This window comes from Hemitrygon akajei, chromosome 5 (assembly GCF_048418815.1).
Source record: "Hemitrygon akajei chromosome 5, sHemAka1.3, whole genome shotgun sequence".
NCBI lineage: Eukaryota > Metazoa > Chordata > Chondrichthyes > Myliobatiformes > Dasyatidae > Hemitrygon > Hemitrygon akajei.
In genome coordinates, this window is record NC_133128.1 from 127580213 (window position 1) to 127606510 (window position 26298).

The 26298-nt window shown below is 43.2% G+C and overlaps 1 protein-coding gene across 7 annotated transcripts in view; it reads right to left on the reverse strand.

The window, feature by feature from the left end:
- LOC140728164 (receptor tyrosine-protein kinase erbB-4-like) overlaps nucleotides 1–26298 on the reverse strand; it is a 943636-nt gene that overhangs the window by 21828 nt on the left and 895510 nt on the right. For 3 of the 7 annotated variants that reach the window (XM_073046453.1, XM_073046452.1, XM_073046451.1), the window contains 2 exons: nucleotides 15325–15372; nucleotides 6168–6248 (listed from right to left, as the gene is read on the reverse strand). The exons of 2 other annotated variants lie outside the window; for them this stretch is intronic. In XM_073046453.1, coding sequence (XP_072902554.1) covers nucleotides 6168–6248; nucleotides 15325–15372 — 129 coding nt within the window. The remainder of the gene's footprint in view (nucleotides 1–6167; nucleotides 6249–15324; nucleotides 15373–26298) is intronic. 2 more of the 7 variants (XM_073046455.1, XM_073046454.1) reach the window with 1 other exon arrangement.

The window sequence follows — 26298 nt, forward strand, 5'->3', positions numbered from 1 at the left end:
GACTTCCAGCATCTGCAGATTTTCTCGTCTTCCAGCATTTTCTGTTTTTGTTTCATAGTTCCAACATCTACAGTTTTCTGGTCTGCATTTCATTTATAGAGCACCAGTTATAACTTCAAAAGCTCTCAAAGTACAACTCAAGGTACTTTTGAAGCCATTGCTGTTGTAAGGAAGAAATATTTTATTTTATTTCTGAATTGAACACTGGTTAATTGAATGAAGCTCTACAGTGTGCTGGTAATGGCACAATTCTACACCGAGTTTGACGCTTATTTATTACAGATGGTGCTCAGAGCTTGCAAGGAAAAGCTCTTTTAGTAAAGAAAATCAAGTGATCTGCTCAACACATTCCTAACTCTGTCTTGCCTCAGTGGAATTTCAGATACATTTCCATTAGCTGCTTCTAATGGGCTGTTATGACCGATATACATTTATCAATGTTCTATTCCTCAGCCAACAAGATGGACAGTTGCCTAGCAACCTGCTCTAACGAGCTGTCACTCATGAAGGTTTCTGCTTAGATCATTAATCCCCCCGATTTGGATGGATGTTGTAATCTGGTGCATGTGTGCATATACTTATATATGTGTACTGAAAATAGGAGTTGTAGAGTCCTTGAAAGTGAGACTTTTGGACATGCTTGATAGTTGCAGGGTAATAACTGTTTGTGAACTTAGTGATATGGGACCTAAAACTGCTAAAACCTCTTGCTCGGTGGTAGTAGTGTGAAGAGGGCATGGCCTGGATGGTGGGGGTCCTAGATGACGGGTGCAGCTTTCTTGAGGTAATGCTCCTTGTAAATGTGCTCAGTAGTGAGGAGGGCTTTGCCTGTGACGGACTGGGTTGTACCCACCACTCACTGTGCATTCTAATACAGCAGTACTGCTATCTGACGCATTAACTTAAGAGACCGTCTTCTTTATATTAACTTGTTCTGCAGCAGGTTTGAATGGCATCTCTCCATTTTCAGTGGGAATTTTGTACCGCAGAATATATTTTGCATTATAAATAGTTCCTGGCAGCCTGAACCACATTTGTAATGGTCAGATCTACTGTTCAGCAAGAGTTGATAAGGGAGATTTTGGGAGCAAAGTGTATGACAGTGGAAAATGGATGTCACTTCACACGTCTTCTGTGCACCTGCTGATGTCACTCCTTGTTGCTGGATAGATTAGTTCATGTGACTGACCCATTGCTGGGACGGCCACTGTACTATGTAAATGCAGCAGCTCTGAGTAGGTGCTTACGACCTGACACCCGAGTTCCCTTCACACTTGTAAATTACAACATGCCTTCCCACCGTTCCGACCCTACAATTCACAAGCAAGACTCTGAACTTGCCAACTGACCTCCAATCCATAAGGCCACAAGACATGGGAGCAGAATTAGGCCATTCGGCCCATCAAGCATACTCCAACATTTCATTATGGCTGATCTATTACCCTGTCAACCCCATTCTCCTGCCATCTTCCTGTAACCTTTCATGCCCCGACTTATCAAGAACCTAGCAACCTCTAACTTAAATACACCCAATGACCTTGCCTTCACAGCCACCGTGGCAGTGAATTCCACAGATTCACACCCTCTGACTAAAGAAATTCCTCCTCATCCCCTTTCTAAAGGTACCTCCCTCTTTTCTGAGGTTGGGCCCTCTGGTCCTAGACTTCCCCACTATACATCCACTCAATCGAGGCCTTTCAACATTTGATAGGTTTCAATGAGATACCTCCTCATTCTTCTAAATTCCAGTGAGAACTGGCCCAGAGTCATCAAATACTCCTTATATGATAATCCTTACATTCCCAGAATCATTTCTGTGAACCTCCTTTGAACCCCTCCAATGGCAGCACATCCTTTCCTAGATAAAGGGCCCAAAACTGCTCACCATACTCTAAGTGCCTCCTTGTCAAGCCTCAGCATCGCATCTTTGTTTTTATACTGTAGTCCTCTAGAAATAAACATTAACATTGCATTTGTCTTTCTCACCACCTATTCAACCTGCAAGTAAACCTTTAGGGAATTCTGCATGAGGACTCCCAAGTTTCTTTGCACCTTGGATTTTTGAATATTTTGCCCATTCAGAAAACATTCCATGCATTTATTCCTTCTACCAAAGTGCATGACCATACGCTTCACAACACTGTATTCCATTTGCCACTGCTTTGTCCTTTCTCCAAATCTGTTCTGCAGCCTCCCTGTTTCCTCAACACTACCTGCTCCTTCACCTTTTAATACAATGTGTATCCTTGGATGTTAAGCTCCCAACCCTAATCTTCTTTCAGACATGACTTAGTTATGCCAATACGTTATACCTGCCAATCTCTACAAGGTCATCTACCTTATTCTGGAAACTACATGCATTCAAACGTAACACTTCAGTCCTGTATTCATCACCATTTTTGATGCTGTTTCCGATACACTGCAACTCATCCCACAGACTGAAATTTTGCCTTACTGACTGCCTGTCCTTCCTCACAGTCTCACTATACATTGTCCATCCTCAGTCCTATTTCTCAGTTTCCTGTCCCCCTGCCAAATTAGTTTAAACCCTCCCTAACATTTCTGGCAAACCTAGCCACAAGGTTATCGGTCCCTCTTGGTTTCAGGTGCAACCCGTCCCTTTTGTTCATGTCATACCTTCACCAGAAGAGATCCCAGTGATCCAGGAATCTGAAACACTGCCCTGCACCATGCATTCATCTGCCAAATCAATGTATTCTTACTCTCACTGGTGCGTGGTACACGCAGCAATTCAGAGGTTACTACCCTGGAGGTCCTGCTTTTCAGCTTTCTATCTAGTCCCTAAATTCTCCCTTCAGGACCTCCGCCCTTTTCCTACTTATGTCATCAGTGTCAATATGTACCAAGACTTCTGGCAGCTCATCTTCCCATTTACACTGCTATGGACCCCATTCAAGACATCCCTGACTCTGGCACTGAGGAGGCAACATACCATTCAGGTGCCTCTATCATGTCAACAGAATTTCATGTCTATTCTAACTATGGAATCCCCTATCACAGGCTGCAGTTCTTGTCTCACTGCTTCTCCTCTGAGCTACAGAGCTAGATTCAGTGCCGGAGACCCGATCACTGCAGCTCTCAGCTGGTAGATCATCCCACCCCTCCACAGCAGAATCTAAAGTGCTACACTTATTATTGAGGGCTGTAGCCACAGGGGTACTCTGCACTGGCTGCCCATTTCCTTTTCCTCTCCCAACAGTCACCCAGGTAGCTGCCTCCTGCAACTTTGGGGTGACTACCTCCGTGCAGGTCCTATTTATCACCTCCTCAGTTTTGCATTTGAGCCAAATGCGATCGAGCTGTGTCTCCAGTTCCTTGACACTTTCTGTTAGGTTCCACAGCTCAGTTGGTGCAGAAGCGGTTATCCAGGAGGCTGGAGGTCTCGCAGAATCCCCACATTTCACACAAAGAACACAACACTACCCCTGGAGCCATCCTTGCTGTTCTAACTATGTACAGACAGACGGAGAAAGAAGAAGAAGAAACTTACCGGGTACGTACCTCGCCCAAGCCTAATGAGCCAATGCCTCTCCACTCTAACACTGGCCCGCTCCCTCAGAGGCTGCTCGCTTGTCCGTACCTTATTTTTATCTGCCCTTATTAATGAATCGCTATTTGATAGGTCCTCCAGAAAATTCCAAAAGCCGAGAATGCTTCTTTTTAAAATCTCACTCACAGACCAGTGAACTGCCTCATCTTTCACACCCCATTCAATTGGCCTCCAGAAAAATGCCGAAAGCCTGCAGACGCTCCTTTCTAAAATCCCACTCACCTCTATATACTGGCCATCTCCCTTCCACTCCTTCAGGCTAGATGACAGGCCCAAAATATCAGCTATTCATTTCCACCCCCCCCCCCCCACCCGAAGATGCTGAGTTCCTCCAGAAACTTGTTTTGTTTTTGCTCCATTTTATTTTGTGTACTCAGCCGAATGTCAAGGGACATGAGTGAACGGACAAGCCCGTTCAATTACAATGTACATGGCACTGTATCTTCAGGTGAAGCACCCACAACTGGAGTGATCACTGGTCTGGTGGGCATGAACCACTCTCCTTCAACCCCTACCACTCCTCAATTTGTTCGCATGGCCAAATTGAGCTCCAGCTCCATTCACATATCAACCTCACCATTACCTTCAAATCTATCCATGAATTCCTCAATTTCTGCTTCAACGATGACGTCAAACAACATGGACTTCCAAGGGCAGTCTGCCTTTCCCTTCACTTAATAATGGCGACAAGGCTAAAGCTAAAAACTCTGCCATCTCTACAACATGATTGCCTCCGTTAAGCTGCTCTTAAAACCAATCTGTCAGACCAAACATGTGGTCACATGGTCTAATCGCCTCTGGGTCATGGTACCTAGAGACCACTGCCATGAAGCCACCAGAAAGACCAGTGATGGTAGGTCACCTTCTGATTGTTGCCTCCAGGGAGGAGGTACAGGAGCCTGAAGATACACACTCTATGTTTTCCGAACAGTGTTCTCCCCCTCCGCCATCAGATTTCTGAAACTGTTGCTGCAAAACAACAAACTTCACGGCATATGTCAGTGATGATAATCCTGATTGTGATTCTGATGCTGGCCAGGTTTGGATAAGTTCTCTTGTGATTTACTAAAGGCTTTCAGAGGAAAGAATCTGCCTTCCTTCCTGGCCTGACTTTTGTGTTACTCAAGACCCATCAATGTTGTCAGCTTCCAACTCTTTTCTTTTCAATACTATATGTTCAATGTTCAATAACAGAGGCCAGCAAACTATATATCCCATGCATGATTAAGTGGATTAAAATCAGATGGTCTGATGCAGTGCCTTGAGATATTTAATGTACCTTGTGGATAGTTTTACTGATATAATACTGAGCAGTAAAATCTTTACACAGTCCCAGGGATACCATCACCAGATATGTAACTTTCCAGAGTGAGATTACAGGATATGAAATGATGGGGGAGAGCAGCTCACTGAGATACTCAAATTCACCCACACATGAACCCTGAGAACCTTTGGTTCTACACCTAGAAAAATAATGAAACATTGTGGGTGGAGATCTGAAGTAGAGAGTGATTGAAGAGGCCAGGCAAACTCTGAATGTATGGCTTATAATGCCAAGCAACTTTGGCAGTGATTTAGAAAGGCACCACCAAATTTGGTGCCTATTGTACACCAAAGAACAACTCTTCCTCTGGATGATTTTTTTAAGGAGGTTCAGACAAATGTTTTCTAAGAAATCAGTGGACCAGTCCTGAGTAGATTTTTAATATTGTCCCTCTGGGATGATCAGTTTTATATTATTCACTATCTGGCATGTCTATCAATCTGGTATTGTTTGAATGACAAACTTACTGCTTGCCTGGGTAAGTTTGTCCTTTAATAATACCAGACAGTATCATACTTCCAGTCCTGGTGAAGAGTCTCAACCCAAAATATTGACTGTCCATTTCTCTTCACAGAAGCTACCGGACCCAATGATTTCCTCCAGCATTTTGGGTGTTGCTCCACATTTCCCTTTTGCCCTGCATCACTGCCTGACTACCTGACTGGTTGAGTTTGGCACTGGAATAACACCAAACAATGTCTGGCTGGGTGGCTCTGTCACTGGAGTAATGACAAGGAGTATTATATTCATGTCGTATTGAGGAGCTGAGTCATGTTCCAGAGTCCTCGAAGGAATCTCATCAATAGCACACTTAGCACATTGTCAAAGTCAAAGTAAATTTATTATCGAAGTATGTATATGTCATCATATATGTCATCTGGAGATTCATTTGCTTGTGGGAATTTACAGCAAAATAAAGTAGTACAATAGAATTTATGAAAAACATAAAATGATAAACAAGCAATGTGCAAATAAAAATATATAAATAATACTGAGAATATGAGATCTCAAGTGATTCTGTAGGTTGTGGAATTGGTTTGGAGGTGTGCTGAGTGAAGTTATCCATGCCCATTCAGGAGCCTGATGGTTGTAAAGTAATAACTGCTCCTGAATCATACAGTGTGTAACAGGCCCACTGCACACATTCATGTTGGTCAGGTAATTACACAGTTGCAAAGATCCTTTCAAGTCTCTAAACAAACAATTCCTCCTCATTTCTAATTTGAAAGTATTTCAATATGCTTACTTTATTGAGCAATATTTTTATTTTACCTTTGGTGATTCTGTGAGCACATCTTTGTGTTGACCGCTGCAAGCTGAATTGGAGCACTGGACAATTGCAACATGGGAACACTGTTAATTTAAACAGAGGGTTCTTTCAGTATCATCACCAAAGGTAAAAGTGAGCATTATGATGGGCTGAACATTAATTTCACAAGCACTTATGAAACGCAAAACAAAACAGGCCAATTCTGTGCACTTCACCCCACTGCGACAACAACTCGACATGTACTCAGGTAAAACTGCTTTCGTTTACAGAAGGCTGCTGAGAGAATCATTGGAATAGATTTATTCAATATAGGAGCTGCAACAAAATAATGAGTATTCTGTGTTCACCTCCTCTGTTGTTTAACTTTTAGTTCAGAAGTATTTTATGCTTCAAAATATTTAATTTCAACTGACTAAAGATATGTCTAAATAAAGGAAAATGTGCCCAAATTCTATTGCCATGATTGGCTGCCCACTTAATCCACTGTGCAGGCACCCCATTCTCTAATAACCCCATTGACATTTCACCCCATTTTCCAATAATTCCATTGACATGTCACCCATTCTCTAACAAATCCATTCACATCTCACACCATTCTTCAATAACTCCATTGACATGTCATCTTATTCTCTTATAACTCCATTGACATGTCACCTGATTGTCCAACAACTCCACTGACATGTCACCCCATCCTCCAATAACTCTATTGATATATGTTACTCCATTGTCCTATAACCCCATTGACATGTCACCCTATTCCCCAATAATTCCATTGACATGTCACCCCAGTCTCGAATAATTCCATTGACATGTCACCCCATTCACCAATAACTCCATTGACATGTCATCCCATTCACCAATAATTCCATTGACATGTCACCCCATTCTCGAATAATTCCATTGACATTTCATCCCATTTTCTGATAACTCCATTATCCAGTCACCCTCCAATTAGTTACTCCACTATTCCAAAGCCCAAGAGTAATCTCTGTCTAATGTGTAATTACCCCACTGCTCACCCATTGCACACTTTGCTCAGGCAACGTACAGTCCAAGTTATACACTGGTCTAAATGCCCCCTGTACTCTGCAGAGCCAGCTCATCTCAATGCCCAGTTAGATAACATCATTGCAAAACCACTCCATTGTTCTGCCATCTCAACGTCAAACTCTTCAACCCTGCATTCATTCTGCTGTGTAATCAACCCCAGCCCAATCAGTTTTTTATGATCACTGCCCTGTCCTTACGTCAATTCTGAAGGAGGCCTTTTGAAATATAAAGATGAGCTTTTTTTGTTGCGTGTACATTGAACCATTCAGTGAATTGTGTTATTTGCATCAGATCAAATCAGCAGGGATTGTGCTGGGCAGCCTACACACTGTCACTAAGCTACCAACATAGCATGCCCACAACTCACTCACCCTAACCTGTACGTGTTTTTGGAATGTGGGAAGAAACCAGAGCACCTGGAGGAAACCCAAGCTGTCGAGGGGAGACCATACAAACTCCTTACTGCTGGTGACAGGAGTTGAACCCCAATCTTACAGCTGGCTGCTGCAAAGCACTGTGCTAAACATTACTCTACCATGCTGGCTCCCAGCAGAGCAATCCTAGAAATCCCACTTGTGTGCTCCCAATTTCTTTGTGAGTCTATTCTCTCACACATGCCTTTCAACCTACCTTTGATTCACTTCCAACAGATTGTGGGATCTTTTGCAGCATCCTATGATTTTACCGGTCCAAATGACAGAGAATGGTCAAACCCATACAGGAGTCATCAGAGACTGGGACAGGATAAGGAGCCCTGTTGCTGTGAGGTTGTAGCACTAAATAAGTGTCACTGCTCTTCATGAGTAAGAGTCACCTTATGAATTTCACTATTCATTCGATCTGCTGACTTGAGTCCTCACAAACTGTTGCCCACTATATTATTCCTTCATGCCTGTCCTTGTAACAGTCAAAAACTCTGCCTGTCACTCTCCTTACACAACAATCTTCCACTGTCCTTCCACTGACATCGCTCTAACGTCGCACGGACCCTTATAGAATCTCTAGCATCCAATGACAACACTCCCCCATGGCCACACACAAACATAGGAACACTATTATTACCCAGTTCTTCAGATACTGTCGTTAACATTGGGATATGAAATTAACTTCTTAAAAATCACATTGCAGCACTTGGTGACTTCCTCAAGCAAGTTTCAGTGCAAAATAATACCCCAAGGGTCTCTCAAACAATGTTAAATCAAACTAACTTTGTTTTAATGAAAATTGTGTAGAAATGTGGACTAGAATAAAGGCTTTAGGGGAGGATTTAATGGAGAGCAGAATCATTAACAGCTGGTATTGCTGAAAGCTGCAGTCTACTGAAAGCTCATCTATGGAGAATGAAGTCAAGTACATGCACAACAATCCATCTGACTGTGAGTACTCCAGCATCTTTTACAGGAAGCCGCCTTCTTTAATCGGCTCTGTCCCACCATAAAGCATGTTACTGCATCCATTACAAAATGATGTAGAGCCGGTTGGAAGTAATTGCATCCAGTGAAATGACCAATCTATTCATTTGCTGACTTAAAACTACCCAATTAAATACACTGATGGTTTAAATATTTTACTTTATTTAAGAACCGTTAAGCCATTGTGGCCCAAGGGTAACAATGATTTGTTTTGCTGGTCTATCTTCTGCTGGATTGTCAGCCTTTCCCTTTGCCCACCAACATCGCCCCCTCCCATACGTCACTAGCTTCCCACTGACTTAGTTCCATGGAGGCAGATTTGAGTGCTCCTGGTGGGACAACTGGCTGTAGATCAGAGTGCTCTTGGGGATGCTGTCATCTGCTGAGCCAGCTCACTATTCCACGATCAGACTACAGAATCATTTAGAGACACAACATGGTAAACATGGTAAGGCGTGCACAGGAATAGGGTTAGGTTAACCTCTACTGTGCCACCCTTAATGCGTACATATAAAATTTACATTTATAGATGCATGAGAGCATCTGGACAGTAAAGACACACTGTCCTGTAAATAATATTGTTTATCGGCCTGTTTTCTCCCGTAAAAATCCTATTCAATTTTCTCAGTTCCATTGTCTCGGCCACATCTGTTCCCAGGATGAGGTTTTCTTTTCCAGGACATCAGAGATGTCCTCTTACTTCAAAGGCATGAGGTTTCCCTTTCTCCAGCACTGATGCTGCTCTCACCCGTGTCTCCTCCACTTCCCGTACATCTGTGCTCATCCTATCTTCCACCCCCTTAACAGGGGATAGAGTTCCTGGCCCTCATCTATCACCTCATGAGCCTCCACACTCAGCACAGCATTCTCCTCAATTTCCTCCATCTTTAAAGGGATCTGTCCATCAAACACATCTTTATCTCCTCCCTACTCTCTGCTTTCCGCAGGGCTTGCTTCCTCCGTGATTTCCTTGATCATTCGTCCCTCCCCACTAACCTCCCTCCTGGCACATATCTCTGCAAGTGGCCAAAATGCCACACCTGCCCATTTACTTCTTCCAATACCTCCATTCAGGTCAGGCAACATTTCTTTGATGTTATAGGGGTCATCTACTGTTTCCTGTGTTCCTGGTGCAGCCTTTTCTACGTTGGTGAAACCTGCCGTGAATTGGGAGACTGCTTTATTGTGCACAGCCTCAAAAAGCAGAATTCCCTGGTGGCCAACCATTTGAATTCTTACCCCCATTCCCATTCAGACATGTAGGTTTATGACCTGCTTTTTTGCTACCATGTGATCACTCTCAGGGTGGAGGATAAACACCTCATATTCTGTGCGGGTAGCCTCCAACCTGATGGCACGGAGATCAATTTCTCCTTCTAGTTAAAAAAACTCCCTCCCCTTTCCCTCTTCTTTTATTCCGAAAACTGGCCTCTTTCTCTTTTCTTCACCTGCTGATCTCCCCCTGGTGCCCCTCCTTCTTCCCTTACTCCCATGGTCCACTCTCCTCTCCTATCAGACTCCTTCTCCACTCACCTGGCTTCACCTATCACCTTCTAGCTAGTCCTCCCTCATTGCTCCCCACCTTCTTATTCTGTCATCTTCCCCTTTTCTTTCCAGCCCTGAAAAAAGGTCTCAGCCTGACATGTCAACTGTTTATTCATTTCCATTGATGCCGCCTGACCTGCTGAGTTCCTCCAGCACTCTGTGTGTGTTGCTCTGGGAGAGTTCCCAGCATTTGCACAATCTGGTCATTATTTACTAACTGCGCCTCAGAATCAGAGTCAGGTTTAATATCACTAGCATATGCTGTGAAATTTGTTGTTTTGTGACAGCAGTACATTGCCATACATATAACTAAAAACTATAAATATCAATAAATAATGAAAAACGGAGTGTGGGTTTCTTCAGGCTCCTGTACCTCCTCCTTGATGATAGCAATGAGAAGAGGGGATGTCCTGGGTGATGGAGGTCCTTAATGATGGGTGTCACCTTTTTGAGGCATCACATTTTGAAGGTGTCCTGGATACTAGGGAGACTGGTTCCCACGTCTGAGTTTCAACCTTCTATAGATTTTTCTGACCCTGTGCAGTGGCCCCTCCATACCAGATGGTGATGCAACCAGTTAGAATGCTCTCCACGGTACTTTTGCAAGTGTCTTTAGGTGACATACCAATTCTCCTCAAACTCCTAATGAAATACAGCCACTGTCTTGCCTTCTTTATAATTGCATCAATATGAGGATAGATCCTCAGAGATGTTAACACCCAGGAACTGAAACTGCTCACCCTTTCCACTGCTGAGCCCTCAATGAGGACTGGTGTATGTTCCTTCAACTTACCTTCCTTGAAGTCCACAATCAATTTCTTTGATTACCGATGCTGAGTGCAAGGTTATTACTATGACACCACTCAACTGGCTGATGTATCTCGTTCCTGTACACCTCCTCGTCACCATCTGACATTCTGCCAACAATAGTTGTGTCTTTGGTAAATTTATAGGTGGCATTTGAGCTGTGTCTAGCCACACAGATGTGGGTGTAGAGAGAATAGAACAGTGGGCTAAGCATGCATCCTTGAGGTGCACCAGTGTTGATTATCGGTGAGGAGGAGACGTTATTTCCAACCTGCACAGACTGAGGTCTCCTGATAAGGAAGCCAAAGATCCAGTTGCAAAAGGCCAGGTTTTGGAGCTTCATGCTTATAACTGAGGGCATGATTATGTTGAATGCTGAACTGTAGTCAATGGACAGGATCCTGACATAAGTATTACTATCATTCAGGTGATCCAAGGCTGAGTGGAGAGCCAGTGAGATTGCATCCACTGTAGACCTATTGTGGTGATAGGCGAGTTGCAGTGGGTCCAGGTCCTTGCTTAGGCAGGAGTTGATTCTAGCCATGCTCAACCTCTCAATGCACTTCATCACAGTAGATGTGAGTGTCACTGGGCCTTCTGCAATTCTATAATTCCAAGCAAACTCATCACCAAACTCCGGACCCTGGGAGTCACTGCTGCCCTCTGTAACTGGATCCTTAGCCTTCAGATTCCTTGCCATCTTCCTCCTGCCTTTCTCGTCCATTAACACCAAGTGCATGGAGCCTATCAACCAGTTGCCATTACAACTGAGACAGATTACACAGCCATATACATGCCCCTTCCCACCTTCCCCAGTTCACTGGACCATGCTTTCTCCCAAACTTATGCCTGCCCACAACTTCTGCCAGTTTCCCTCCTGCCTTTCCTCATGATTTCCAAAATTATCCCATCAGTGAGTTCATCCTCTTTCTCCCTCCATCCAAATCCTAATATCCTTTCCTGATCCTCAGGTCTGCTGACCTTGCCAGTGGTTTCCTCTCCTTAAGTGCTGTCCTCCAATTTTTCAATGGAGAATGCTGCGCATTGGCAGCACTTAAGGCCCTGAAAATACTGTTTCCTTCCAAATACAGCATCCCCCCCCCCCCCTTCCCAGAGCTCCATGTTGGAATCCTTCAAGGTACGGTGGTAAGTGAGGGTGCAGAGGGCAGGACTGCCTGGATGTGCAATAACAGTGTTTTATGCAGATGGTGCACACTGCAGCCACTGTGGACTGGTGCTGGAGGGAATAGACATTTAGGAAGGCCATTGGGGAACCAGTCAAGTTGGCTACACTGGCTTGGATGGTGTTGAACTTCTTGACAGTTGTTGGTGCTACACTCATCTAGACAAGCAGACAGTATTGTATCCCCTTCCTGACTTCAGAATTGTAAGATCGTAAATAGGTATGGCATGTCAGGGGGTGAATCTCCTTTCATAGGATACCTGCTCTTAAAGCCATGGTATTTATGTGGCTGGCCAGTTGAGCTTCCAGTCAATTCTGAGCCCTAAATATATTGAGTGTGTAGGTTTTAGAGATGGCAATGCCATTGAGTATCAAGGGTAAGTGGTTATACTTTCCTTTGGTGGACATAGTGATTACCTGACACTTGCTTCAACCTCATTACATTGTAGTTTGGTCTGTCCCACGCCCACCAAGCTCTACTCATTGAACAGTGTTTCAAATGGCTTTGATTTCAGCTACTTAGAGCACACGTTTTCAAGTTCCCATCTTTAGACCCTCCCTCTCCCTCTTTATCTTTCTCTATCTCTCTATCCCTCTATCTTTCTATCATCCCCCTCTCTTTCCCTCGGTAAACTAGCTCCTTGTAATCTTTCATCTGTCCTGATCTATAGTTGTGTCATATTTGATCATATACTCCTACGAAGTGCCTTAAGGCTGTTACACCTGTTATACAAAGACAATTTATTGTTGTAAGGTGACTGTAGCATATTCTCCTCAACATCCTCCATATTACTTAATGCTTTCTTTCAATGCACATGTTATACCATCACTTTCCCTTGCAGCGTTCTTCCTGTGTAAATAACCAATTGTTTCGTTCAAGCATTCCCAGTAAAGATTGAAGAATGGTGGAGTCAAGTAGCACAGATGTGATTATGTGGCCTAATGTGGTTGTGGCAGGTTTCTTAAGAAAGCTAAGATTTTAAAAAACAAAAAATGTTGTGGATATTTAGCACTTTCTGCTTTTATTTCAGACCTCCAGAATCTTTGTTTTTCTTCTCTTTGAACAAGTGGTCCAATTATTTCCATCCTCCTCCTTTGCCTCTATCACCCTGTTTGGAGTTTATTTTTATTTATAGCTCTCTCATTTTCGGATGTTATTACTGAATATACCTCCACCACACTTTAAAGCATTATCATGGCAGCTCGTAACAATTCACTGGAAGAGAAAGTCTTCACCTCTCTCTTGGCATTTTCCCATTACCTTCCGTCTCTTTATGGGTACACACTACGGGCTAATCTACAATTCCCGACTCCCCTTGTAATTTTAATGATCTCTGGTCTAATCTTTTCTCTGATCTAAGTATAACAACACAAATTCATATAGTCTCTTCAAAGAATTGCATTCCTTCATCCTGGCAAATCTCTTCTGAACCTTTTCCAAAGACTTTTCAGCTTTCCTCTTTGCCGTTCCCAGGACTGGTAACAATACTGCAGTTGAGACACAACTAGTGATTTATAATGGTTTACCATCACCTCGTCGATTTTGCCGCTATTCATTAAACCTGCGCGCTTGCTCTAAACAGCCTTTTCAGACTGACCTGTCACCATCTGTTTTGTGTCTGGGAACTCTTGTGGGACTTTGCCTTTGAATAGTTTCTCTATATAGTTACAAAGCTCTATTATTAAGTCTCTCTTTTTCAGTGTCCTGAGAAGATTTTTGGGAGGTGTCACACAGAAAAAAAAAAGTTTAAAAGCGATTTGCCATGCCTTTTGCTTTTTAAGGTTTTTCAATGTATCAACCCAAAGTCGCTCTGTAAAGGTTAAATTGAGTCCAACTCAATCCAAACCAATTCAATACAATTCAATTAACTCTTCAAATCAGGTTAATTGGAAAGTGAAGCCTGTTCTACAAAAGCTATCATACTGTTTTAGATTAGATTTAAATGTCCCGGCAAACACTTCCAGGGCAAAACTGTATAGATTAAATGCCCCAGCACTGGCTCATCAAACACTCGGAGGCCAAAAACACCACAGATCAGTTTGCTTTGTTTTATTTTAATGCACTTGCACAGTTCGTTGCACAGTCTTCTCCTGTCTTACACTTATCTGTTCTGCTTTGCTATTCATGTAAAGCTTTGCAGTATTGGAATTACTGCATTGAACTTCACTGCACAGTACTGCAGGGACCGGATTTCAACTTGCTTCACTGCACGGTGTTGTGTGGTACTCCACCATATTGTACAGGGCCTTCTGAACTCTAAATCTTCGCATTGTACTCGATTACTATTTGTGCAGCAGTGCATTATACAGCTTCCTTCTGCTGCTATTTTGTACATTGCACTATATTGGATTGTACCTCACTGTTTGTACTGGGTTGTTGCCGATCAGACTCTGTCATAAGGCTCTGTATTTTACAACATAAGATCTGACTGCCCTATATTTGTCTGTGCTGCATTCACACCAATGTACAGTATTACACTGCAGGAAATTGCATGGTATTATTCCACTACATTTGCATTTCCTTGTCTAATTGAACTACACTTTAAGACACAAATGGTACCGCTCAGCGTTCTAGATGTTTCACTCCATCAAGGCTTTATGCATATAAGGAAACAAAGTTTTAAATGAACAATTATCAGCTTCCAAATTAGTTCACATCCATTTATCGTCAGGATTAGTTTAACTAAACACATACAATCAGGAATGTACATGACATACACCTCAGCAATTTGAGAGAACTGCTGGATTCAGATTCACTTCAGATATGTCTTCCCTGTTCTGTACCATTACTTTCTCTCAGTTCCATACTCCTCCTCCATCACCTTGTCCATGAACTGGGCAATATTCCAGAGTCGGAGGACTTCTTCAGAATCCTCCAGCAGTCCCAATCTCCACTGGTTGCTGGAGGGTGTGCTAAGTCATGACCCCTTTTTCCCACTCACCTTACTGTAAGTTGCTTTGCCTCCACACTGCACCTTACACGGTGGGCTGGGCAGAGTGGACACCTCCATGCATTGCCGGAGAACGGCATCCCAGTGCAATGAGGCTCACGCACTGATTCTTACAAGTGACAAAGCAAGTAACTTTTACTGATTCTGACTGGATTCTTCACACATTTCTTAATGACTTGAGTTTATCCAGTAAAGGACGTTCAATACTTACTCCTGTCATGGGAGTGTACGCAGGTGGAGGGCTGTGTCCTGTCTGGCTCTGGTGGGAAGAATGGAATGATGATTACATGAGTGGCTGCAGGAATGGCACAATGGATGCACTGAACGAAAATGAACATCAAAGAAAGGAAAAATGTCATGACTTTGCAAAATGGAACAGAGGTTATGAAAGGCAAGACACCTACCCAGGAGCTCTCAGTCACTTCAATTAAATGGTCTGGTACCTGACTTCATTTGGAATCTGAGACACACCATATTTCACTTTCAGCAAGTATGCAACTGTGGACCTGGAAATAATTTCCTTCACGGGTTTTTCCCTGAATTTCATCATATTACTGTGGCTTACACTGACAACCATCAGATATGCGCGCGCGTACACACACACACACACACACACACACACACACACACACACACACACACACACACACACACACACACACACACACACACACACACACACACACACACACACACACACACACACACACACACACACACACACACACACACACACACACCAATATCCAAATGCTAAATACTTCTGATGTGGGAAATCTGAAATAAAAACAGAAAATGCTGCAAATATTCAGCAGGTCAGGCAGCATCTGTGGAGGAAGAGTAATAGGGTTAAGGTTTCTGATCAATGACCATTTATTATCTATTATAATTAGGTCTACATAGGTGCATTTTAAAGGGACACGGACAGAGACATACAGTTCATGAGCAAATGCAAACCTTCAATTGCATATCACGCTCATACAGTCAGGTTGATATATACACATATACACATATTAACGGACACACTCAAACACGCGCTCGTTTATATGTACCAAATGTGGCTGCAGTACTGAAGCCAAGCCTATAGCCAAACTGGTTCAATATAATTACAACACTGATACCCATCTGTCAATGTGAGAAGCTGGCGATTCAGAAAGTGCAGGACACATCCAACAAGCTATTGGTTGACTGAGTGTGGCTTCAATGACCCCTGTTAAAACTGAAGTTAATGAGCACCAAGGAGATAAACTGCATCAACCGGAGTCATACCTCACTCAGAGGAAGATGCATCCGGTTATTGGAGGTTCATTTTCCCAACCCCATGGGATAACCAAAGAACCTCAGGACAGTACCTTGTGTTCGACCATCTTCAGCTGCTCCATCGGTGACCTTCCTTTCATCATCTGCAGAAGTAAGATGCTCACAGATGATGTTCAATACCATTTGCATCTCCTCAGAGCATGAAATAGTCCATATACTGCTGGGTCTAAATTGCATTCCAGCATGGACTGACAAGCATCAAGAAATATTCACAAACCCAGGCAATATCTTCACCAACGAGAGATAGACTAGGCATTGCTCTATAATATTCAAGGGCAGTACCATTGATATCAATATCCTGGATATACTTCATACTTCAGTCAATGGTCACATAAATACTATAGCTGCAGGAGCAGGTCTGAGAGTGGGTATTCAGTAGCAAGTAATTCTTCCAGATGAGCCTTTACATCATCTCCAAGTATATGATAGGAGTGTGTTGAAACACTTTCCACTTCATGCAAAAGGTATAGTTTCAAAATGTCGGCAAGACTTCTCCAACCATACCAAATAGAGGCAGCACACAAGCCGAGCCCAACCATCAGGATGTTTGTTTCGAGACCCAAAGCTCCAACAGCCCATATGGAGAGAACAAACATAATGTACCAAATCCAATGTGGAGACTGCCCCAAACACTATGTAGGACAGATGGGGAGAAAATTATCCATGAACATCAGTTAGCCATAAGAAGACATGATCCTCTGTCACTCAACCCAATACATGAAGACCAAAAAGGACACATTCGTCTAGGAAACTAAAAAACCATGGCAGAAGCACAAAACAAGAAATCAAGGGAATTTTTAGAAGCTAAGATTCGATTAACAAGCATATTGAACTGGATACAATTTATGAACCTATGCATTTGCAGAATCAGGGTTGATGAACCAGTGGTTACAATGACAGATAACCAAGTGTACAGGCCAGCGGAGATCAATCAGCTATGGGGTTGGCCAGGACCCAGCAGAGACTTGCAGCCAGTGTGACAGCCAACCCATCAGAATAACTGGTCAGACCAATATATACGTGAACACTCGGCAAAAACAACACTCAAATGCGCACTGATGATGTCACCTTGACTGGTGATGAATTGTTTGTGACCGAACCTCTACCTAGTGAGCAACCCTACAAACAAGCAGCCAACATGAGCTATCAATCTTCTCTTTCATTTGAAACACTTGTCTGGATGACTAAGGCACCAACAACTCATAGGCTGTTTGCCACGTAAAGCAGCTTATTTGATGGGCATTCCATTCATCACCCTAATCTCTCATTCCCTCTACCACTGTGACTGCAATGTGAGTTGTTTACACAATAACCCATCAGTACTTCCCTAACCCAGGATCTCTGCGAGGATGGAAAATGATAGCAGGCAGGTAGGAGTTTCATTGTCTGAAGTTCCTCTCTAAATTGCACATTGCCTTGACTTGGAATTTATGGTCATTCCTTCTTAATCACTGAGTCTAAATCCAAGACTTCCTACTCAACAATGTGGTGTGAGCACCTTCACCATAAGAACTGTAGCCGCTTTTTATTCCCAAGGCGAAAATGTCAAATGTGAGGAAGCATAAGTTTAAAGTGAGAAGGAGAAAGTTCAAAGGGGAATTGTGAAGCAAGCTTTTCACACGCAGAGTGCTGAGTATTGACGCACTGCCAGGGGGAAATGATGGACGCAGATATGATGGCTATGTTTTAGACAGTCACAAGAACAGGAAGGGAATAGGGAGATACAAACCAGTAGATGGATTACAGTGGGTGGATGATCTGGACTGGTGTCATGGTTGATAAGACACATTGGGCTGAAAAGCCTGCTTCTGTGCTGTAATGTTCTATGTTCAGGACCTTCTCCATTAGGGGTGGATAATAAATTTCATCCGCTCATGACAATTCTCATTCTCTAAATTCATTGTAAAGGACTTTCCCACAGACATGCTGTACACAGGTGGGAGTGCACACGCAAGCCTACAGCACATGCACGCTAGCATGTGTACTTTGAGCAGAAGCCACTAAACACTGAGGTAGAGTTCGACTTCCCGCTGATGAGCTTTTCAAGTCAATGAGCCCAATTTCAATTTTTTTCCAAAGGCACATAGCTGATATTGGCAAAAGTGGAGGATATACCATATTAACCCTGATCACTCCTGATCTGCTGAATCTATGTGTCGCATTCAACCTCTCGGTTTCAAGACAATTTGTCATTTATAAATCTGTTTAGGCAGTGATAAAGTTTACACCAATACACACCGAATATAAGTTAGTCTTCAGCAACATATGAATTAATTTCCACATGGCTTCCCTCATTTGGTAATGCAATGCTTTTTTTCTAATATATGTCAACATTTTATTTACCTCCTGTTAAAAACGATAAATTGAAATACAATTGTATCTACTCCCTAAACATAACACTTTTTAGGGATGATATCTAACTCTTATCATTCTCATCAGGCAGTGTGTCTACCACCTCCATTGCTCCTCAGAACTTTCATTCTTCATAGCCATTCAAGAGGCTGTTCAACCAGAGCACTGGCTTCCATCCAGAATTAGAGACCTAGAATTATTCATCATGGAGATAAGTCCTTCAGCTCACCTCCTGCATGCTGACCAAGGTTCCCACCTGAGTAAGTCCCATTAGTCTAAACCTCTCAAAACTTTTCTATCCCTGTACCTGTCCAAATGTCTTTTCAATGTTGTTCTTGTACCTGCCTCTGGCAGCTTGTTCCATGCACCCACCACCCACTATCTGGGAAAACTTGCTGCTCAGATCCACCTTAAACATTTCCCCTCTCATTTTATACCCATGCGCTCGAGTTTTACAACTCCACTACCCTGGGGAAAAGTATGTAACCACCCACCTTGTCAATGCCCTTCATGATTTTAAAAATTATTAGTTAATAAGAAGGGAAAAAACAACTTGCTAACTTTTACCATGCTGAGACCAATTATACAACCTGGATCATTTCAATTAACTGGACGCAATTCAGGAATCAGATCTATCACCAATGACTTTTAATGCACAGTTTATATTAGACACTCTGGATATTTGACTGGAAGGCTAAAATCAGGACATTTATTTATTTTTGTATGTGTGTATTTATTGAGATACAGTGAGGAACAGGCTCTTCTCGCCTATTGAGCTGTGCCACCCAGCAATCCTCCGATTGTGGGACAATTTACATTGAGCATTTACATTTACAACCTACCAAACGGTACACCTATGGACTGTGAAAGGAACCTGGAGTACCTGAAGGAAATCCAGGTGTTCACGGGGAGAACATACAAACTCCTTACAGACAGCGGTGGGAATTGAACCTGGGTCGCTGGTACTGTAAAGCGTCATGCTAACCACTACACTGTCTTGCTACTCTTAGCTGGCATCCATTGCGTTCAGCATTGTTTGTGATGAACATCTACTCTCCTCTCCTAACTTCCACATTTTACCTTCAAATGAAGACTGTTTCACTGGTGATCTGAAGGATGCGTAATGAATGGATTACCTATCGTGATAGTGCCGTCCACTGTACAATAAACTAATGATCTGTTACACATTGCTTACCCATCCCATCCAAAACAACAGATTTCATGCCATTTAAGTTGGTAGTAATAAATCTGATTCTGATCAGTCAGGATATCCTGGCCTGAAATAGTGCATCCAAGCTATGTTGGACAAGAGTCCTAAGACAACAACTTGTAGACTGAGCCAACAACCATCTTGAGTTCCATTCAATAACATGGTGAAGATGTTTATGAGGATATTTTCAGGACTTGAGGGACTAAGTTATGAAGAGATGTTGGGCCAGGCAGGAATTTATTCATTGTAGTACAGAAGAATGAGCAATGATCCTCTCAAAGTTTGTTATGAGCAGCATGGTAGCGTAATGGTTAGTGTAAACCTATTACAGCCCCAACAACCTGGGTTCGCTTCCGCAGCTGTCTGCAAGGAGGTTGTATGTTCTCCCTGTGACGTGTGGGTTTTCTCTGGGTGCTCCAGTTTCCTCTCACATCCAAAGATGTAGAGGTTTGTAGGTTAATTGATCACACGAGTGGTACAGGCTCGTTGGCCCGGAACAACTTGATACTTTCTCAGAAAGATTTTTTTAAAATCAGAGGAGCATAGATTGGGTGAATGCAGCTTTTTTTTCCAAGGTTGGGAAGTCAAAAAATCTAAAGACATACATCAGGTTTAAGACGAGGGGGAAGAGATTTAATAGATTGAACTCGAGGGGCAACTTTTTCACCCATAGTTTGGTCACTATATCTAATGAGCTGCCAGAGGAAGCTTTTGAGGCAGGTACATCAACAATATTTAAAAGGTACTTGGACAGGTACATAGATAAAAAAAGGTTTAGAAGGATATAGGGCAAATGCAGGCAAATGAGAATGGCATAAATGGGCATCTTGGTTGGCGTGGACCTTTTTGACTGTCTGACATTATGACTCTGTGATCTGGTTGTGCTCCACACTTGGTCAGGTCATTAGATTATTTTCTAATTTAGCAGAAACATGGACACTTCAAACCCTCCCTCTTGGCTTTATACCTGATGATAGATAATAATATGATCTGGAGAGCTACAAATACATTGGTTCTTTTGTATATATTTAACTGGGAATGAGTGTTGGGGAAAATAACTGTTTTCTTTGGACACCATGATTGTTACTGGATGACTGATAAATGGTATACAATGGATAGAAATGGAACAGAGTAGACAAACGTATGGATTGCTATTGCACCAACCCTATTAGAGACTGTAAGATTGAATTATAGTTACAGTCAGGCTAGGGTTAGATTGTGTTATGGTGAGTACATTATTGACTGATATAGTATGGGCTGGTATTGTATGGAAAGACGAATCTCACTCTTTCAGGGTGCCATATGGACACAACATCTAAAATCAATCTTGCTTTGAATGCTGATTTGTTCTCCTGAAAACACTAAAGTGATGGGCTGGCATTTAAATGCACTGTACCATCCCCACCAGCAATCAAACCTTATATAAAAGAGTGTTATACAACTGAGCATGCATTGTTGCTTTGGCACTGTAAATACTCTGGCAATATCATCTATTGAGAACTTTTCTTTGGAGAAAGAGAAATTAGAGTCGGTGAAGCAGCTTTTAATTGCACACAAGGATTTGGACAAGGACCTGGCAAGAAAGCCGTCATTGATCCATTAGTAGTAAAGAGAATTCTGCTCCCATGGACGAAGCTTTGATGATCATCATGAATGAAGTGAGATATGGCAACACATTTATCGTGCTATCTAATATCAGAGTAGGGGGGAATTCTGATGATGCCGCCAATGTTTTCACGTTGAAACAACACTGTCCTTCCACCACAGGACCAAACAATCCCTCTTTTAAATTATTTTTTTTTAGACCACTTTTATTTACCTCCTACAACTCAGAAAATGGCCGTTTGTTCCACCAACTGTAAGCTGACCCTCACCAGGGCAAGCCTACCAGTCCCATTCTCACTAGTTTTATTTCCTGACAATCTGTTCTCTCGTACATTCACACCAAGTCCTCTTGAAGCTTCTATCTTGCCTCCTGCACTTTCTATAATATACAGAGGCCATCTAACCTACAAGCCTCATGCATCTTTGGGATGTGGGAAAGAAGCTGGGGTCACTGGAGGCCATGAAGCCTTAAATTAAGCGTGCAGACTCCACCCAGGCAGCATCAGACGTTAGGCCTGTTCTGGGAATGCCAGAACTTTGAGGCAGCAGCTCTGATAAACACTTTACTGTGTCGTCCACCAGCACCTTGATAGTTAGCACTGAATCTGTCTCCACTATTGACTGGTATCCAATAGCAACAGGCTTTGCAATTACATTGCTTGTCTCTCCTTTCCTGAAAATCCAAAATCTGAAAGCTATATGGTGACCCTTTCACTTAGTGCTGTGTAAAACAATTGCTCTATTTCACTGCTGTAGTTTTTGGTAATTATCTTAGACTAAAGAACAAATAGGGATTTAAATGAAATGGAAACTAAATTCTTGGGGAAGATTTAAAATGAATGACCGATCAACTCATACAAGGGATAGAAAGAAACGCATGGTGGGAAGGGATAATGTCCTCCAATTGAAAGGGAAGGAAAATGGGAGAAGGGCCCAGTGAAATGGAGAGGGAAGGTAATAGCGAAGGAAGACTGGGAAAGGAGAATCATTGGAGAGAAAGGAAGTAAGTCAGGGCTGGAAAAGGAGTGAGAGAAAAAGGAAGGGTGTCTTGTTAGAACTGGCTTACAACAGGGTCAGTGGGTGTTTTCTTTTACCTGAAACATTAAACCAAAGCATTGTCTCCCTTTCAGCTGGACCTGACGGATTCATTGGACCCTGTGTCAGGATCTCTGGATGTTGTCATGAAGGCACAGAGGAAAATTACTTTCATTAGCTGGGACAGTAAATGTATGAGAAGGGTGGGTAAAGGGTCACAGTTATGCAGAATAGAAACAGGTCCTATAACTAAACTTGTCCATGATGACTGTTCTGCCTAGGAAGCTATCCCATCTGCCCACATCTGGCCCATAGTCCTCTAAACCTCTAGACAATAGCCCTGTATTCATCCAGATATTGCTAATGTGCTCACCTCAACCAGCTCATTCCAAATACACATCACACTTTCTGGGTAGAAGCTGCCCCTGATGTCCCTCTTAAATCTGCTCTTAAGCCTATAGTATGCCATTTTGTTTTATCTACCCTCCCTTGGAAAAAGAGAGTGCTTTCATCCTGACTATGCCCTTCATTATTTTATATACCTCTATCAGGTCACCCTTCAATCTCCTATTGTATTGTAAAGGGTTAACCTTTGTGCTTGACAAATGGCTCCCCACCCCTGTGGTCTTGAACGCAACAGAACTGGCTGCAGACCATGACAACGCAGTAGTACTATGGGTATGTGAAAGTCAGGCGAACACAGGGGTGAGATTTGTGAAGAATGATGACAAGTGATGATTGGTTCGGAATCGGTGGTTTGAACTGGCACCATGTATTGGTCCACTTACTGCAGCATTTCATATTAGTGGAAAGGGTATATAAGTTGAGCAGTCAGGGGCTTGTGGGTAATTTTTCAGGGCCTCATCGATGGACTGATCACTGCGTTGTGGATCAACAGAACAGGAGCTTTGTGGCAGTGAGAATGGACCGTACATACCAAGATAATCATTTTAACGCTTGCTCTGCTCTGTCCCAATAAATGTAGTTTTAAGTAGATAATTGCAGTTTTTGTCTTTCTGCCTGATCTAGCCAGAACCAAGAAATTTTTATTGTAACATAACACTTTGGCATAGTCAGCAGGATCTGGCAGGTGCGGTAAAAATCAAGAGTAGGAGTAAAAGTAAGAAAGAAGACTCCCTTGCGAAAAATACCGAGTACCAGGGTGGACTGATAGCTCTGCGAGGTTTGGCAGCCTGGACAATTTACAGGCCAACCATGGTGTGCTGGTGGATTGCACAGACAAACTGGACCCCTCCCCCCCCACAAGGGATAAAGACGGCATGCTATCTTGTGTCCACACTAAAGGGAGTTAGGGCTCCTGGACAAAAGGGGGAGGAACGTCAACCTCCTCCCTATGCCCTCCAGACCTTGAAAGCATGACCAACTAGGGTTACTACATCCACAGAAACGGGGTCTGACCAATCTCCCTGTCCAATCGCCCCTCAGCCTGAGGGGCAGACTGTTAGTGGAGAACCGAAATGGTGACCACCTCGGTGGTGATTGAAGAATACTCCTCCAAGGAATTGTTGGAGCTGGGGTATCGGTATTGACAGAATTCAGTGGAAGCTTTAGTGGCGTAGTTGTTAAGGATGTAGGATGCAAGAGGAGATGAAGTGATCTTATCCAGCTGGAAAATGTGTGCTCTGGGAAGGTTGTCATCAGACCATGGGGTAAACAATGCCTTACAGTGGATGGTCGGGGAGGAAAGGTATTTGTAGGACAGAGTAATGGCCGCAGTAAAGATTAAACAACTCTCCCTGTTAGATTGGGATTTAAAATCTCAAGAAGAATGGAAGGCACTAAGGCACTCCGTCAATGGGCCGTGATCACTAGGAGTCATGAGGGTTGGGATGACCCACCAGATATCGAAAGCTCGCCTTGACCATGGATGGATATTTGGTAAAAATGGCAGTGCCCCATCTGAAGGAAATAAAACTGCCCTTTTTAGGGCTGACAGAAGGGAGGACAGTAGGATTGGCCATCAGGCTCTTGGAGAGGTTGGAATACGTATGCTAGGTTTGTAGCTGGGTGAGAAAGATAGAGAAACAAAATGGAGGAGGTGGTCCTGTCTGACCTGCAAGGAGATATTATTGGCCTTGTTCAAGGCAGGCATCCTGAAGGAATGGCTGGACAGGATACCCGCAGCTGCCTCGTGTGCTTTAGCTTGCTTTGACTGTCAAAACATGGAAGAACCTTTGCAAACTCCTACAGTCCCCATGACCCTGTGATTTCCATCTCTGAGGCTGATGGGAGAGCATCCTTCTGGAGGGTGAACCCACACACAGCCTCTGGCCCAGGTAGGGTACCTAGCTGAGCTCTGAAGACCTGTGCTGGTCAACTGGCTGGACTCTTCACTAACATATTTAGCCTTTCACTTTGGCAGTTTGACGTACCTTCCAGCTTCAATTATAACTAACATAAATGTGGTAACCTGCCTCACTGACTATCACCCAGAAGCACTTACATCTACTGCGATGAAGTGCTTTGAGAGGCTGGTGATGAAATATATTAACTCCTGCCTGAGAAGCAACTGGGATCTGCTCCAATTTTCCTACTAGCACAACAGGTCCACAGTAGTGGACACCAAGGAGATCAGGGAACAGTGGAAGCACTGTTGAAGGAGGGGGGCTATTCGGCCAGCAATATCTCCCTACAACAGCCCAATGTGGAAGGAGATGGAACATGACAAATGACGATAGACTTTAGGCAATTGAATAAGCGCTGTCCTGGATGTAGTGACCATTGTAGAGGACAAGGGGGCAGGGAGAAAGCATTAGAATGCTGTTGTGGTTCTGGCCAATGTTTTCTTTTCCATTCCCCTGAACACTAAGCCCCAAGCCCCAAGACCAGTTGCCTTATACAATATTTTTTGTCATCTTCCACAAGGATCTGTACACATTCCGACCTTGTGCCATGGCATTATAGCTTGAGACTTATAAAGGAATTCACTTGACCCAAACATTTCAGTATCCCAGTACACAGATGATACCCTGTTGCAGGGGCCCACGGAGGAGACAATGTGGAGGCACTAGACAAGGTGGTTACCTCCCTGGGGGAGAGGGGATGATTATTGCTCCAGACAAGACCCAATGCCCTAGCCAGAATGTGTTGTTCCTGCGAATACAATGGCATTCTGGACAACAGGAAATACCGAGAAAGACCAATCGAAAAATATTGAGGGCAGTGGTCCCCATCTCTAAAGAGGAAATAGACAGGTGGGTGGGAAAGGATAAAAGCCTGGAAACATGATTCCCTTGTCCACTTGTTGCTCCCTGCTGATCTCTCTCCTGGCAGTTATAGTTGCAGGTGACGGAAATGCTACACCTGCCCATTCACCACCCTCCTTACCTCCATACAGGACACAAAACAGTCCTTCCAGGTGAGGCCACACTTCACCTACAAATCTGTTGGGGCAATCTATTGTATGTGGTGAGACAAGATGTAATTGGGTGACTGCTTTGTCAAACACCTCTGCTCCATCCGCCAACAACCAAATTTCTTGATGGCCAACCATTTTAAATCCTATTCCCATTCCCGGTCTCACATGTCAGTTCATAGTCTCCTCTTTTACCACAATGAGGCCACTCTTACAGTAGAGGAGCAACACCTTATAGTCTACCTGGGTAGCCGCCGATCTGATGGCATTAACTTTGATTTTTCCTT